Source organism: Poromitra crassiceps (genome assembly GCF_964638095.1).
Source record: "Poromitra crassiceps genome assembly, chromosome: 9".
Classification (NCBI taxonomy): domain Eukaryota; kingdom Metazoa; phylum Chordata; class Actinopteri; order Beryciformes; family Melamphaidae; genus Poromitra; species Poromitra crassiceps.
This window is the reverse complement of record NC_139630.1, coordinates 15,800,902-15,817,628: the sequence shown is the minus strand read 5'-3', so window position 1 is coordinate 15,817,628 and position 16,727 is coordinate 15,800,902. Positions and strand designations below refer to the sequence as shown.

General features: G+C 45.3%; 1 protein-coding gene across 1 annotated transcript in view; it reads right to left on the bottom strand.

Moving 5' to 3' along the window:
• LOC310782185 (estrogen receptor beta-like) overlaps nucleotides 1–16,252 on the bottom strand; it is a gene marked incomplete at both ends in the record, with an annotated part of 27,338 nt that extends 11,086 nt beyond the window's left edge. The window contains 5 exons of the mRNA XM_083642871.1: nucleotides 2,172–2,310; nucleotides 7,544–7,816; nucleotides 11,304–11,420; nucleotides 12,808–12,974; nucleotides 15,852–16,252. Coding sequence (XP_083498997.1) covers nucleotides 2,172–2,310; nucleotides 7,544–7,816; nucleotides 11,304–11,420; nucleotides 12,808–12,974; nucleotides 15,852–16,252 — 1,097 coding nt within the window. The remainder of the gene's footprint in view (nucleotides 1–2,171; nucleotides 2,311–7,543; nucleotides 7,817–11,303; nucleotides 11,421–12,807; nucleotides 12,975–15,851) is intronic.
• Between the last annotated feature and the right edge of the window lie 475 nt (nucleotides 16,253–16,727).

Below are 16,727 nucleotides of genomic sequence, written 5' to 3'. Positions count from 1 at the left end.
AGCTAAAGCTACATGTGGAGTTTGTTGATGTAGTAGCTACAGTATATCTAACTCACTTTAGCTAAAGCTACATGTGAAGTTTGTTGATGTAGTAGCTACAGTAGGCCTATATCTAACTCACTTTAGCTAAAGCTACATGTGAAGTTTGTTGATGTAGTAGCTACAGTATATCTAACTCACTTTAGCTAGAGCTATATGTGAAGTTTGTTGATGTAGTAGCTACAGTATATCTAACTCACTTTAGCTAAAGCTACATGTGAAGTTTGTTGATGTAGTAGCTACAGTATATCTAACTCACTTTAGCTAAAGCTACATGTGAAGTTTGTTGATGTAGTAGCTACAGTATATCTAACTCACTTTAGCTAAAGCTACATGTGAAGTTTGTTGATGTAGTAGCTACAGTATATCTAACTCACTTTAGCTAAAGCTACATGTGAAGTTTGTTGATGTAGTAGCTACAGTATATCTAACTCACTTTAGCTAAAGCTACATGTGAAGTTTGTTGATGTAGTAGCTACAGTATATCTAACTTACTTTAGCTAAAGCTACATGTGGAGTTTGTTGATGTAGTAGCTACAGTATATCTAACTCACTTTAGCTAAAGCTACATGTGAAGTTTGTTGATGTAGTAGCTACAGTAGGCCTATATCTAACTCACTTTAGCTAAAGCTACATGTGAAGTTTGTTGATGTAGTAGCTACAGTATATCTAACTCACTTTAGCTAGAGCTATATGTGAAGTTTGTTGATGTAGTAGCTACAGTATATCTAACTCACTTTAGCTAAAGCTACATGTGAAGTTTGTTGATGTAGTAGCTACAGTATATCTAACTCACTTTAGCTAAAGCTACATGTGAAGTTTGTTGATGTAGTAGCTACAGTATATCTAACTCACTTTAGCTAAAGCTACATGTGAAGTTTGTTGATGTAGTAGCTACAGTACATCTGTAGGGTTTTTTTCAGGGTTCCTACACATTTTCCATTTCAAAAATCCATACTTTTCCAGACTCAAATTTCCAGACTTCTCTGTCAAACCATATTGGACATCTGAGTACACAAAGGAGTCACTTTATGTTGAAAAGCGATGGGGACACGTCCCCATCGTAAATGACACCTATGGCGACACAAGAATCTGGAGGTTTGGCGTTTGAGCCTCGATGAAAACTTGGACTTTGAAGAACTTCTCAATGAAGACTGAAAAGCTCTGACAGAAATGACTTGACCTTGTGAGACTCAGTGGCTGCGGCCTGGTCTCCCCCCAAACCTCCACAGAGATATGAGCAGTAATTATGAGAGAGGAAACCAGACAGCTGAACTTTTACTTTTTTGGGAAAAAAAAAAAATTGTGAAGGCGAAAGGTCAGCATGCAGCCGCCAAGCATAAAAGTTCCTTTTGAAAAAACATCTAGACTGTCTATATATTTCTCAGTTTGGGCTTTGGCATCTGATTTGAAAGTGTAAAGAGTGAGACGGGTGGGACTTGAACCAGTGAACAGCTACACACCACGCAGCTGTTTATCTCACTGAGCTGGATTTAGGGACTGTCCAGTCTCCTTCATCAGCTTATTGATATCAGTGTTCAAACTGCTGATGATAAAGAAGCATCACTGCTGGCATCTTACAGACAGCACATCATCATGACATCATCATCATGACATCATCAGACAGCACATCATCATGACATCATCATCATGACATCATCAGACAGCACATCATCATGACATCATCATCATGACATCATCAGACAGCACATCATCATGCGAACATCTCTGAAGCCAGAGGGATGCAGGGTGTATGTCAACAGTACTATCGGGCTAAAATCTAAATCAATAACATATTCATGAAGGGGGGTCTTTGTCCAAGCTTTGTCTGAGGAGAGGCCCACAGTCTCAGACTTTGAAAACCTCTGGCCTACACGTTACATGAACTGATGTACAGTTTGTTGTTTTAAACTGAATAATGTGTTGCTGTGGTGTATGTTGTATGTCTCTCTTTATACCTTTTATATCTATTCATTATATGCTATGGACCCTCGTGTGAGCCCGAAATAAAGTTTTGAATTGAATTGAATTGAAAAAAGGAATATAGATTTAGAGAGATTGTCCAGTCCAATAAAAACGGGTGGTTCTTCCTGCCAGTCAGATGGGACCAGGAGATGTGAGCATGGTGTTACCTGCTCAGGCTGAGGTCGCGGGAGAAGACGAGTTTCCCCGGGTGGTCCACAGACCTCCACATCAGCCCGATCATCAGCACCTCCAGCCAGCAGCACTCCAGCAGGTGCACCTGGTCCAACAGACCCAGCTCTATGAACCCTGGGGGAGAGAAGTCAGGTAAGATCTACAGCACATTATACCCAGATTTAGGTACCGAAACCTGGTACCACTTTGGTAGCGGCACTTTTACAACCCGCACTGAATAACAACACAGATTTAGGTACCTCATTTAGGTGCCATGCCCGAGCTGCTGGGTGAAATATCTGCCCTCAGGTTTGTGTCATTAACCAGAACCCACCCAAAATACTACACTAGGTTTACTGTATGTATGAAATAAACTGACAAAGATGAAAACTGAAGACATTTTCTCTATAATTTTAGTTTATTTGAGCTAGTTTTGTAAACACACAGTACAGTTTCAGCTAGTTGTAGTATTTCAGTCAGGACCACTTTAGTCAAAAACACAAGACCACTTAGATCAATTTAAAGCTTTTAATTGCATGAGTTATATTTGGCGGTATGGCTCTGTTCTGGAGGAGAGCGGAAGCAGCAGATTCTGGGAGCTCCTTGCCCCTCCATGAGCACCATGGAATAGCCTTAAAGCAAGGAGAGCAACAAAAGACCCCCAGGTACAGAACAGAGCAAGCAACAATGACAACAGAAATAACATTGTTTAAGTCAGACACAGCATGAAAGGAGGAGCTGGGTTGCAAACAGCTTGCAGATGAAGCAGCCATGTTAGGCAGCAGACTGGAGCAGAATTAAAGAGGGTGCCCTGTTTGAGTTGAGCCAATTGAATGCGTCAGCTAAGCAGTCAGCTGATGCGGGCTGATTTTGGGATCAGCTCCTAATCAGCTGCATGTGGGCTGATTTTGAGATCAGCTCCTAATCAGCTGCATGTGGGCTGGGTTTAAGCTGGGCTTGACATTCGTGGCCTGCCTGAACTACCGCGGTGCTCGATATTTGTAAAGCCTCTTTTTTTTCCCAGGTAAGGATTTTTTTTCACCTAGTTTTTGTGATTTCCGTTAGTGAGACCTACTCTACCTGCCAGGCAGCATAAACATGGCAGGTTGAGCTGAGGGAAAAGGCTGCTCTGCTTTTCAGAGCCCAGCTGGAGACAACATGAGTGAAGCAGCAGACATTATGCAGGCAGGCAGTCTCAATCAATCAGAAGGTCTCATAAACACACGCCGGCTCAGCTCCTCCGTTCTGGAATATTGAGCCTTGAACGCTGCATAAAGTGAGGACAATTAGCCGAGGCAAGTCATTATACTAACACCAACTCACTGCACACTCATATAACCTGACTCGTCGTCAACAGGGGCATATTCAGCATCGATGCAGGGATGTAGAAAAACACAAGAGTGAAATAATGTCTGGATATGCTAGATTTATTTTATTTATTTGAGACACCTATTTTAGAAGATGCGTTGTGTCATTTGCAAGTAAAATAAAGTAAGCAGAGAGTCTCCAGTGAAATAATACTTTACTGTTTAACTCCCTGTTTGTCATTTAAATAGGATTCTATTCTGATGAAAGATGAATGCTAGAAAAATCTAACTTTTGTCTTGTATTTCCTGTCTAAAGAGATGTTTAGATGTCCTCAAGCTAGTCCTACTGTAATCATCAGACCTCTTAAAACGATCTCGTAAAATAATTACATACCAGTTAATACTTCTCAAAGTATGGTACTTGAAATCTCCTCTGAAAACGCCGGCTGGCACATGACGTAACTACACGGTGGAGTCTGGCACATGACGTAACTACACGGTGGAGTCTGGCATGTGACATAACTACACGGTGGAGTCTGGCATGTGATGTAACTACACGGTGGAGTCTGGCATGTGACGTAACTACACTGTGGAGTCTGGCATGTGACGTAACTACACGGTGGAGTCTGGCACGTGATGTAACTACACGGTGGAGTCTGGCATGTGACGTAACTACACTGTGGAGTCTGGCATGTGACGTAACTACACGGTGGAGTCTGGCATGTGACATAACTACACTGTGGAGTCTGGCACGTGACGTAACTACACGGTGGAGTCTGGCATGTGACATAACTACACGGTGGAGTCTGGCATGTGACGTAACTACACGGTGGAGTCTGGCATGTGACATAACTACACGGTGGAGTCTGGCATGTGACATAACTACACGGTGGAGTCTGGCACGTGATGTAACTACACGGTGGAGTCTGGCATGTGACGTAACTACACTGTGGAGTCTGGCATGTGACGTAACTACACGGTGGAGTCTGGCATGTGACGTAACTACACTGTGGAGTCTGGCATGTGACATAACTACACGGTGGAGTCTGGCATGTGACGTAACTACACGGTGGAGTCTGGCATGTGACGTAACTACACTGTGGAGTCTGGCATGTGACATAACTACACGGTGGAGTCTGGCATGTGATGTAACTACACGGTGGAGTCTGGCATGTGATGTAACTACACTGTGGAGTCTGGCATGTGATGTAACTACATGGTGGAGTCTGGCATGTGATGTAACTACACGGTGGAGTCTGGCACGTGATGTAACTACACGGTGGAGTCTGGCATGTGACGTAACTACACTGTGGAGTCTGGCATGTGATGTAACTACACGGTGGAGTCTGGCATGTGATGTAACTACACGGTGGAGTCTGGCATGTGATGTAACTACACGGTGGAGTCTGGCATGTGATGTAACTACACGGTGGAGTCTGGCATGTGATGTAACTACACGGTGGAGTCTGGCACGTGATGTAACTACACGGTGGAGTCTGGCATGTGATGTAACTACACGGTGGAGTCTGGCATGTGACGTAACTACACGGTGGAGTCTGGCATGTGATGTAACTACACGGTGGAGTCTGGCATGTGACGTAACTACACGGTGGAGTCTGGCACGTGATGTAACTACACGGTGGAGTCTGGCATGTGACGTAACTACACTGTGGAGTCTGGCATGTGATGTAACTACACGGTGGAGTCTGGCATGTGACGTAACTACACTGTGGAGTCTGGCATGTGACATAACTACACTGTGGAGTCTGGCATGTGATGTAACTACACGGTGGAGTCTGGCACGTGATGTAACTACACGGTGGAGTCTGGCACGTGATGTAACTACACTGTGGAGTCTGGCATGTGATGTAACTACACTGTGGAGTCTGGCATGTGATGTAACTACATGGTGGAGTCTGGCACGTGATGTAACTACACTGTGGAGTCTGGCATGTGATGTAACTACATGGTGGAGTCTGGCATGTGATGTAACTACACGGTGGAGTCTGGCATGTGACGTAACTACACTGTGGAGTCTGGCATGTGATGTAACTACACTGTGGAGTCTGGCACGTGACATAACTACACTGTGGAGTCTGGCATGTGACGTAACTACACTGTGGAGTCTGGCATGTGATGTAACTACACTGTGGAGTCTGGCACGTGACATAACTACACTGTGGAGTCTGGCATGTGATGTAACTACATGGTGGAGTCTGGCATGTGATGTAACTACACTGTGGAGTCTGGCATGTGACGTAACTACACTGTGGAGTCTGGCATGTGACGTAACTACACTGTGGAGTCTGGCATGTGACGTAACTACACTGTGGAGTCTGGCATGTGATGTAACTACACTGTGGAGTCTGGCATAGGGATGTTCATCAATTATCGAAAATCGATAATTGATCGTTAAGGATTGGAATCGATCCTGTGGCATTTGGATCGATTTTTTAATTATAAAAAAAAAAAAAAAAAAAAAAAAAAAATGGGGACTAGGTTTGGGTGGAATTCGTTCCTCCTCGCCCCACTCCATTGCACAGCCGACTAACGTGAGGTGGAGCTTCATATAGTCTCTAGTTTTCTGGCTGGGCACGGGCCTTTGTGCCAACAAAACTGTTTTAAACATGGGAAATTCACACCGGCATGCGCCGGGGACAGCAGTGTTGGAGAGGAGACACATTGAAATAAAGAGTTAATTGAGGAGAACACGTTGTTTTTCGTATTTTCTGCCATAGACATTCATTTTGTAAAAAAAAAAATTGAAAATTGAAAATTGAAAATTTTCTAAGTATTAATATGATCAATAATCGATAATTGATCGTTAATTTTCACCAATTATCGATTTTGGAAATTTTTCAAAATGAACATCCCTAGTCTGGCACGTGACGTAACTACACGGTGGAGTCTGGCATGTGACGTAACTACACTGTGGAGTCTGGCATGTGACGTAACTACACTGTGGAGTCTGGCATGTGACGTAACTACACGGTGGAGTCTGGCATGTGATGTAACTACACTGTGGAGTCCCCCCAAATGCTATTTATATTCAGTGTAGTGACCAGCGAGTGAGTGAGTGACCCAGCAGAGTGGGGCAAACGGGCACTGCACTAGTTTATGTAATGCTCTCAATGGAAAATGGAAAATGATTCACTGCTTTGTGCTTTGTGGTAATGGAGGTTCAACATGTGTGGAAACATGGTTGCAGAGGACATTCATACATCAAATCAGAAGAAATATAAAGTAAAGAATGCATTATCATGTTAGCATTCATTTGGTTTAAAAAAAGCTCTTATTAAGACCTGGAAATGATCCACTGTGCAAGAATGGAAATGATAAGCTTTATAAGGTGCAATATGAGGTCAGGGACTTAGAATAACTGTGGCCAAGATAATTTCAGGCAGTGAAGAAGAACAATAGTTACAAGTTCAATAAAAGTGCTACCAACTCTGTGTTTTTCTAATCAGTGTTGGTGTTTATGAAATAGCAAGGCTGGTATCAAATGGTTTCAAAACAACCCTTTAACCTTTCAGAGCACTTAGATAGGACAAGCTGAACCACTAGCAATAAAAATAAGCTAATTAAAAAAGTGGGTTCCATTATCGGTATCCCAGACTCTTTGGAAATGCTCACAGAGCAGCGTACAAAGAGAAAGCTAGACACCATACTGAGATACGAGGGTCATCCTCTTAAAACCTGAGGAGAGCACTTTTTAGTGGTCGTTTTGTACATCTGTGCTGAGAGTTTTAGGAGGTCCTTCCTGCCATGAGGTATTTTAACGCAACAGGGGTCTAATTGACGTGATCTTTGTTTTATACTGTACAGTTGTGTGATGGTGGCTGTCACCTCTGTTTTTAGTATTCTATTTCCCGTCTGTTTGTTTGTCTCTATTGTAAACTGCATGTTCTGCGCTGGTGATACTGATAATTTCCCCTTATCTCCCCGTATATCAATCAATCAATTAATCAAGTCCAGATCAGTACACGCATGCAAGCACACACACACACACACACACACACACACACACACACACACACACACACACACACACACACACTAACCTGGGATCTTCTTGGCCCAGCTGATCATATGGACCAGCTCCTTGTCGGCCAGGTTGGTGAGTGACATCATGACGTTGGCCTCGGTCAGCGGCCGCCTCATGTCCCTCATGAGGAGGATCTCCGGTGGCTCCGCCTCCATGATGCGCTGGATCAGCTGCTCTGGGGTCAGCACGGGGGGCTGGGGGGGCGGTCCGCTGGGCCCGCCCCGTGGTGAGAAGCGGGCCACGCGCCTGATCTGGGGACTCCTGTAGTTTCCGCGCTCCCTGCGCATCCCTGAGCCACATAACACAATTGTTTTTACCATCGTCACGTTTCAAAAACCATATTTTTTTATTTTCATGTTGTAACTGAAAGGAACACTCTAATGGAAAACTGTATACAGTTCTGCAGGCATTCATTTAGTTTGACAGTTATTGAGAGTTGATTTGACATAAGTTGTGGACCAGCGATGTCATTGATGCACAAATGACATCACTGGTCCACAACTTAACTCAAATCAACTCTCAATAACTGTCAAACTAAATGAATGACTGATTCTGATATACTACTGATTTTGTAATGATACAAAGTCGGTTGAAAATCGGCGGAGTGTTCCTTTAAGTTGAAATGTTACATAGCACTACCACCATCTAACTACATCATAAATGTAATAATACATCGGTCCACGGACAGACAGACAGACAGACAGACAGACAGACAGACAGACAGACAGACAGACAGAGAGACACACACAGACACACAGACAGACAGACAGACAGACAGACAGACAGACAGAGATACAGTCAGACAGACAGACAGACAGACAGATAGACAGACAGACAGACAGACAGACAGACAGACAGACAGACAGACAGACAGACAGACAGACAGACAGAGAGACAGTCAGACAGACAGACAGACAGACAGACAGACAGACAGATAGACAGACAGACAGACAGACAGACAGACAGACAGAGAGACAGAGAGACACACACAGACACACAGACAGACAGACAGACAGACAGACAGACAGAGAGACAGTCAGACAGACAGACAGACAGACAGACAGACAGACAGACAGACAGACTAAACACCCTGGCAAAGTACTCAAAATGGCTTGCGTGGTAGTTCCTGCTACTAGTGTCTCCAGGACCACATTTTGTCCTGATGACACAGACTCACAGACACACAGACACACAGACAGACAGACAGACAGACAGACAGACAGACAGACAGACACTGATGACACAGACTCACAAGGTGAAAACAAAACCAGCCCCGCTGTCATGGCTGCTATATATTTATTAGAGAGCCTATTTATTGCCTTGGTAATTGTACGCAGAGTGAAAGGCTCATCCAGGCCTTATAAACAGTAGAGGTGTGGTTCATACTGCCAAGCTCTTTAAATCCCCCACACTTCCCAGCAGGCTGCTCCACTTCAAACAGCTGCTCAATTCATCGCTTTAAGTGATGAACTGCCACCGTTTAGGACTGTTAAGAGTAGCCATGATGGTTTCCTCATCATCCAGATATAGGATGTCGATATTTTTGTACCAAAGCTGTCGTTACTTTACCCAACACTTTCCCCCCAATCCCCCCACCACCACCAAACACCATTTTTTACTGCCCGCTCAATCACTTCATCCTGGTGCCGGGCCTGCCAACCACACCTATCGGATACCTAGTCAAGATACTGTTCCTTGTTCGATGGGGCCAGAAAAAGATGGAAAATGCTAACTGAAAACTCCTGAATGAAGCAGAAGGTAACAATCAAATAAGGTAGAGAGATCAAAAAGGTACCAACCACACTTGGTCATGTAAGGTAGAGAGATCAGAGAGATACACACCACACTTGGTCATGTAAGGTAGAGAGATCAGAGAGATACACACCACACTTGGTCATGTAAGGTAGAGAGATCAGAGAGATACAAACCACACTTGGTCATGTAAGGCAGAGAGATCAGAGAGATACACACCACACTTGGTCATGTAAGGCAGAGAGATCAGAGAGATACACACCACACTTGGTCATGTAAGGCAGAGAGATCAGAGAGATACACACCACACTTGGTCATGTAAGGTAGAGAGATCAGAGAGGTACAAACCACACTTGGTCATGTAAGGTAGAGAGATCAGAGAGATACACACCACACTTGGTCATGTAAGGCAGAGAGATAAGAGAGATACAAACCACACTTGGTCATGTAAGGTAGAGAGATCAGAGAGATACAAACCACACTTGGTCATGTAAGGTAGAGAGATCAGAGAGATACACACCACACTTGGTCATGTAAGGTAGAGAGATCAGAGAGATACACACCACACTTGGTCATGTAAGGTAGAGAGATCAGAGAGATACAAACCACACTTGGTCATGTAAGGTAGAGAGATCAGAGAGGTACAAACCACACTTGGTCATGTAAGGTAGAGAGATCAGAGAGGTACAAACCACACTTGGTCATGTAAGGTAGAGAGATCAGAGAGATACACACCACACTTGGTCATGTAAGGCAGAGAGATCAGAGAGATACACACCACACTTGGTCATGTAAGGTAGAGATCAGAGAGATACACACCACACTTGGTCATGTAAGGCAGAGAGATAAGAGAGATACAAACCACACTTGGTCATGTAAGGTAGAGAGATCAGAGAGATACAAACCACACTTGGTCATGTAAGGTAGAGAGATCAGAGAGATACACACCACACTTGGTCATGTAAGGTAGAGATATCAGAGAGATACACACCACACTTGGTCATGTAAGGTAGAGAGATCAGAGAGATACACACCACACTTGGTCATGTAAGGTAGAGAGATCAGAGAGATACAAACCACACTTGGTCATGTAAGGTAGAGAGATCAGAGAGATACACACCACACTTGGTCATGTAAGGTAGAGAGATCAGAGAGATACACACCACACTTGGTCATGTAAGGTAGAGAGATCAGAGAGGTACAAACAACACTTGGGTCATGTAAGGTAGAGAGATCAGAGAGATACAAACCACACTTGGTCATGTAAGGTAGAGAGATCAGAGAGATACACACCACACTTGGTCATGTAAGGTAGAGAGATCAGAGAGATACACACCACACTTGGTCATGTAAGGCAGAGAGATCAGAGAGATACAAACCACACTTGGTCATGTAAGGTAGAGAGATCAGAGAGATACACACCACACTTGGTCATGTAAGGTAGAGAGATCAGAGAGATACACACCACACTTGGTCATGTAAGGTAGAGAGATCAGAGAGATACACACCACACTTGGTCATGTAAGGCAGAGAGATCAGAGAGATACACACCACACTTGGTCATGTAAGGTAGAGAGATCAGAGAGATACACACCACACTTGGTCATGTAAGGTAGAGAGATCAGAGAGATACACACCACACTTGGTCATGTAAGGTAGAGAGATCAGAGAGATACACACCACACTTGGTCATGTAAGGTAGAGAGATCAGAGAGATACACACCACACTTGGTCATGTAAGGTAGAGAGATCAGAGAGATACACACCACACTTGGTCATGTAAGGTAGAGAGATCAGAGAGATACACACCACACTTGGTCATGTAAGGTAGAGAGATCAGAGAGATACACACCACACTTGGTCATGTAAGGTAGAGAGATCAGAGAGATACACACCACACTTGGTCATGTAAGGTAGAGAGATCAGAGAGATACACACCACACTTGGTCATGTAAGGTAGAGAGATCAGAGAGATACACACCACACTTGGTCATGTAAGGTAGAGAGATCAGAGAGATACACACCACACTTGGTCATGCCAACTTCATAGCATTTGCGAAGGCGACAGGCCTGGCAGCTCTTGCGGCGGTTCTTGTCTATGGTGCACTGATTGGTGGCCGGGCAGATGTAGTCGTTGTGACCTGGGACAGATACAGGGAGGAGGGGGGAAGAGAAGGGGACAGAGCAGTGGATCGACCAAAAGAAGACAAGTTAAAAGACGGATGGGGGGGGGGAGAAAAGGGGAGATGAGAGAGGGATCAGGGAGAAGAAAGGCAGAATCCCACCGTCCAGACGTCTGGTTCTTTGACGCACGCTTCCGCCAAGTCCCCCAGAGGCGAGAGCTTAAGCCCAATTTATGCTGCGTCTGCCGACACTTTTGAAACGGTCGCCGACAGAATTGAGGACTTGAGTCGACACTTTCAAGTGTCGGCGAGCAGTGTCTGCTACCTGGTGAAATGTCTAGTGTCGCTGACTATGTCATAGTATCGCGCAAGTCTGATTGGCTATATATAGACGGCACGCGCTTGACTTCCTTGTTGTTCCCAGAGAGAGAGGAGGCGAGTTGTGTGGTTGTGTGCTGTTTATATGCGGCTGCAGCCAAGTACGTTACATCTTGCCTCCGAGGTGGTTTCACTGTGCATTTCGTTCCCTCTCTTTGGCTGTCTGCAGCTGCTTATAGCGTTCGAGTGTCACGTGACCGTTGCACCGAGGCGAACGTCCTCTGAAGTATAAATGCAACACCATGAGCGACACTTTCTTTTTCGTCTGCGACCATGTGCTGAGCGACACTTTATAATATATATAATAATTATTATAAGCTTTAGCCTCACTGTCAAATCAGCTTGAAGGGTTCTGGGGTCAAGCCTGCCTCGGTTCTCCCTTTTTGACATCATGCCAAACCCTTTCACACACTACACTGCAGTGACCAATGTTTGTCAAGCCTCAGTCCAAAAGTCCGCGGGTCAGAAGTCTGGACATTGGGCTTCAGCTAAATGATCAGGCAGAAATCAAATGAAGCACTTATCACCAACCATAAATCATTTAAAAGGGATTCAAATGGATGTAAGTAATTGTTGCATTTTAAATAGCAGTAAATATTTAGCTGGTCTACAGGAGTCACTTCTTTCTTAGGCCAATCTAGAACAGCAGTCGCATGTTATTCCTATGATCTTAGAACACTTCACGGCAAGATATGAATAAATCTCCAAACACAATTTTTTTTTAGTTTCGAGATAGAGTAGGGATGTCCGTTTTTGGTTAATTTGACTTTCGATTAACCGGTTAATAACTGTTTTTTTTACATGAGAGGACGTGAAATAAGACAGCTGGTGCATGCCTTTCAGCCCAGCGGTCAATTCAGTGTTTCAGATGGCATATGTGACCATTATTTTAGAGTAGAAAGAACAAGAGGAATATAAAGCATTTCTACAATACAGGCGTGGATGTGTGCATGCGTGTGTGTGTGTGTTTGCGTGTGTGTGTATGTGTGCATGTGTGTGTGTGTGTATGTGTGTTTTTGCGCCTCACCCTGGATGCTCCTCTTGAAGAAGGCCTTACACCCCTCACATGACCACACCCCGTAGTGGTATCCGGAGGCGTAGTCGTGGCACACGGCACAGTACTGGCGGTCTGCGTTTCCCCCCGACGACACCACAGCCTCCTCGTTGTCCTGGGAAAGCCTCCTCACGCTCTTACTAACACACAACAAGAAACGCTTAGGGAACGTGTCCTCACGCTCTTACTAACACACAACAAGAAATGCTTAGGGAACGCGTCCTCACGCTCTTACTAACACACAACAAGAAACGCTTAGGGAACGCCTCCTCACGCTCTTACTAACACACAAGAAACGCTTAGGGAACGCCTCCTCACGCTCTTACTAACACACAAGAAACGCTTAGGGAACATCTCCTCATGCTTTTACTAACACACAACAAGAAACGCTTAGGGAACGCCTCCTCACGCTCTTACTAACACACAAGAAACGCTTAGGGAACGCCTCCTCGCGCTCTTACTAACACACAACAAGAAATGCTTAGGGAACGCCTCCTCACGCTCTTACTAACACACAACAAGAAACGCTTAGGGAACGCCTCCTCACGCTCTTACTAACACACAACAAGAAACGCTTAGGGAACACCTCCTCACGCTCTTACTAACACACAACAAGAAATGCTTAGGGAACGCGTCCTCACGCTCTTACTAACACACAACAAGAAACGCTTAGGGAACGCGTCCACGCTCTTACTAACACACAACAAGAAACGTTTAGGGAAAGCCTCCTCACGCTCTTACTAACACACAACAAGAAACGCTTAGGGAACGCCTCCTCACGCTCTTACTAACACACAACAAGAAATGCTTAGGGAACGCGTCCTCACGCTCTTACTAACACACAACAAGAAACGCTTAGGGAACGCGTCCACGCTCTTACTAACACACAACAAGAAACGCTTAGGGAACACCTGCTCATGCTCTTACTAACACACAACAAGAAACGCTTAGGGAACACCTCCTCACGCTCTTACTAACACACAACAAGAAACGCTTAGGGAACACCTCCTCACGCTCTTACTAACACACAACAAGAAACGCTTAGGGAACGCCTCCTCACGCTCTTACTAACACACAACAAGAAACGCTTAGGGAACACCTCCTCACTCTCTTACTAACACACAACAAGAAACGCTTAGGGAACACCTCCTCACGCTCTTACTAACATACAACAAGAAACGCTTAGGGAACGCCTCCTCACGCTCTTACTAACACACAACAAGAAACGCTTAGGGAACACCTCCTCACGCTCTTACTAACACACAACAAGAAACGCTTAGGGAACACCTCCTCACGCTCTTACTAACACACAACAAGAAACGCTTAGGGAACGCCTCTTCATGCTCTTACTAACACACAACAAGAAACGTTAGGGAACGCGTCCACGCTCTTACTAACACACAACAAGAAACGCTTAGGGAATGCCTCCTCACGCTCTTACTAACACACAACAAGAAATACTTAGGGAATGCCTCCTCACGCCCTTACAAACACACAACAAGAAACGCTTAGGGAACACCTCCTCACGCTCTTACTAACACACAACAAGAAACGCTTAGGGAACACCTCACGCTCTTACTAACACACAACAAGAAACGCTTAGGGAACGTGTCCTCACACTCTTACTAACACACAACAAGAAACGCTTAGGGAACGTGTCATCACACTCTTACTAACACACAACAAGAAACGCTTAGGGAACATCTCCTCATGCTTTTACTAACACACAACAAGAAACGCTTAGGGAACGCCTCCTCACGCTCTTACTAACACACAACATGAAACGCTTAGGGAACGCGTCATCACACTCTTACTAACACACAACAAGAAACGCTTAGGGAACGCCTCCTTGCACTCTTACTAACACACAACAAGAAACGCTTAGGGAACGCCTCCTCACGCTCTTACTAACACACAACAAGAAACGCTTAGGGAACGCCTCCTCGCACTCTTACTAACACACAACAAGAAACGCGTAGGGAACACCTCCTCACACTCTTACTAACACACAACAAGAAACGCTTAGGGAACGCCTCCTCGCACTCTTACTAACACACAACAAGAAACGTTTAGGGAACGCCTCCTCGCGCTCTTACTAACACACAACAAGAAACGCTTAGGGAACGCCTCCTCGCACTCTTACTAACACACAACAAGAAACACTTAGGGAACACCTCCTCACGCTCTTACTAACACACAACAAGAAACGCTTAGGGAACACCTCCTCACTCTCTTACTAACACACAACAAGAAACACTTAGGGAACGCCTCCTCACACTCTTACTAACACACAACAAGAAACGCTTAGGGAACACCTCCTCACGCTCTTACTAACACACAACAAGAAACGCTTAGGGAACACCTCCTCACGCTCTTACTAACACACAACAAGAAACGCTTAGGGAATGCCTCCTCGCACTCTTACTAACACACAACAAGAAACGCGTAGGGAACACCTCCTCACACTCTTACTAACACACAACAAGAAATGCTTAGGGAACGCCTCCTCGCACTCTTACTAACACACAACAAGAAATGTTTAGGGAACGCCTCCTCACGCTCTTACTAACACACAACAAGAAACGCTTAGGGAACGCCTCCTCACGCTCTTACTAACACACAACAAGAAACGCTTAGGGAACACCTCCTCGTGGAACGAAGGAGGTGGTGAGCCATTTCCTCATTAGCATTTGTTTAATATTCTGACTCATCTGAATTCAGAAGGGAATATCTCAAATTGGAATTTTGGTCCATCAATTTTGACATGTCACACAGTCTATTTTTAATGAAACATTGAGATTTGTAGTTACAGTAGTATGTTCATTAGTGAAAAGGAAAACTCAGATATGTATTTCTGAGTGACATGACATCTATAAATCAGTTAGCCAAAATCCCAAAATGTGACTTGCTCGAGTATGTAACTGGTCCAAATGCAATGCTTATGTTTTGTAGAAAGCTTATTTTATCATTCTGTGTGTGCTGACGTGCCATCCCCAGGGAGCGGTGCGCTATCCCACCTTTCCGTCAAGACGCTGTCCCGCGGCGACAGCTCCACCCACGGACTGTGGAGTGGCTGGCCATGCTGGGGCCGGGCCTGGGAGCGGGGCAGAGGTATCGGCGCCCCCATGTGGCTGGGCCAGAACACAGAGGGGCTCAGGGACTGACGGACGGCGGGGCAATCCGACAAGTTGGGAGCGGCGTAACTGAAAATAGCCGGACTGTAGAAAGGTATGGTGAAGTCGTGCCCCAGGTCGGTGTACGGGGACGGGATGCAGATGGGATGACCGCTCTCCAGGGACAGGCCGGGCGGAGACGGGGAGCTGAGGACAGGGGACAACATGCGAGCCCCGACGCGGCTGGAGTCCACCTCCTGGAGCTGCAGAAGGGGCTGCTCCTTCTCTGGGGACGAGGCAGACATGGCGAGTCGACTACAGATGGTCCGAGTAGCACTAGATTTACTACATCATCAGCGAGGTATAAGGGAGTCTGGGATAGAGTCAAGTGTTGTTTCTCCTGGTGTAAGATGGACTATGGTAATGTCATTATCTACAACTACTGGGGGGGAAAAAACGGCCCAGAATCGCAGCAGATCTACAAGGCTTTCACTGCCAACCTACAAGAGAGCCAAACAGCTCCAGTATAAATTCTCAGCAGGCGTTCCACAGACTGTGACGCATGTGTCTGATCAGGTCTGTTTTGACTCTGCTCAGCGGGGAGGAAAGCTAATGTGAAGATGGATTACATCATCAACCCGACTGGGACTGTCGGTGGGCATCGAACGAGACAGACCAGGTCCTCTGAATGTTCACAGGTCAACCCCAATGTGGCCATGGGTGTCTGACATCATCCAGTGGGGCCCAAAGACCCAGTCACAGATGGAGGGAGGGGGGTCC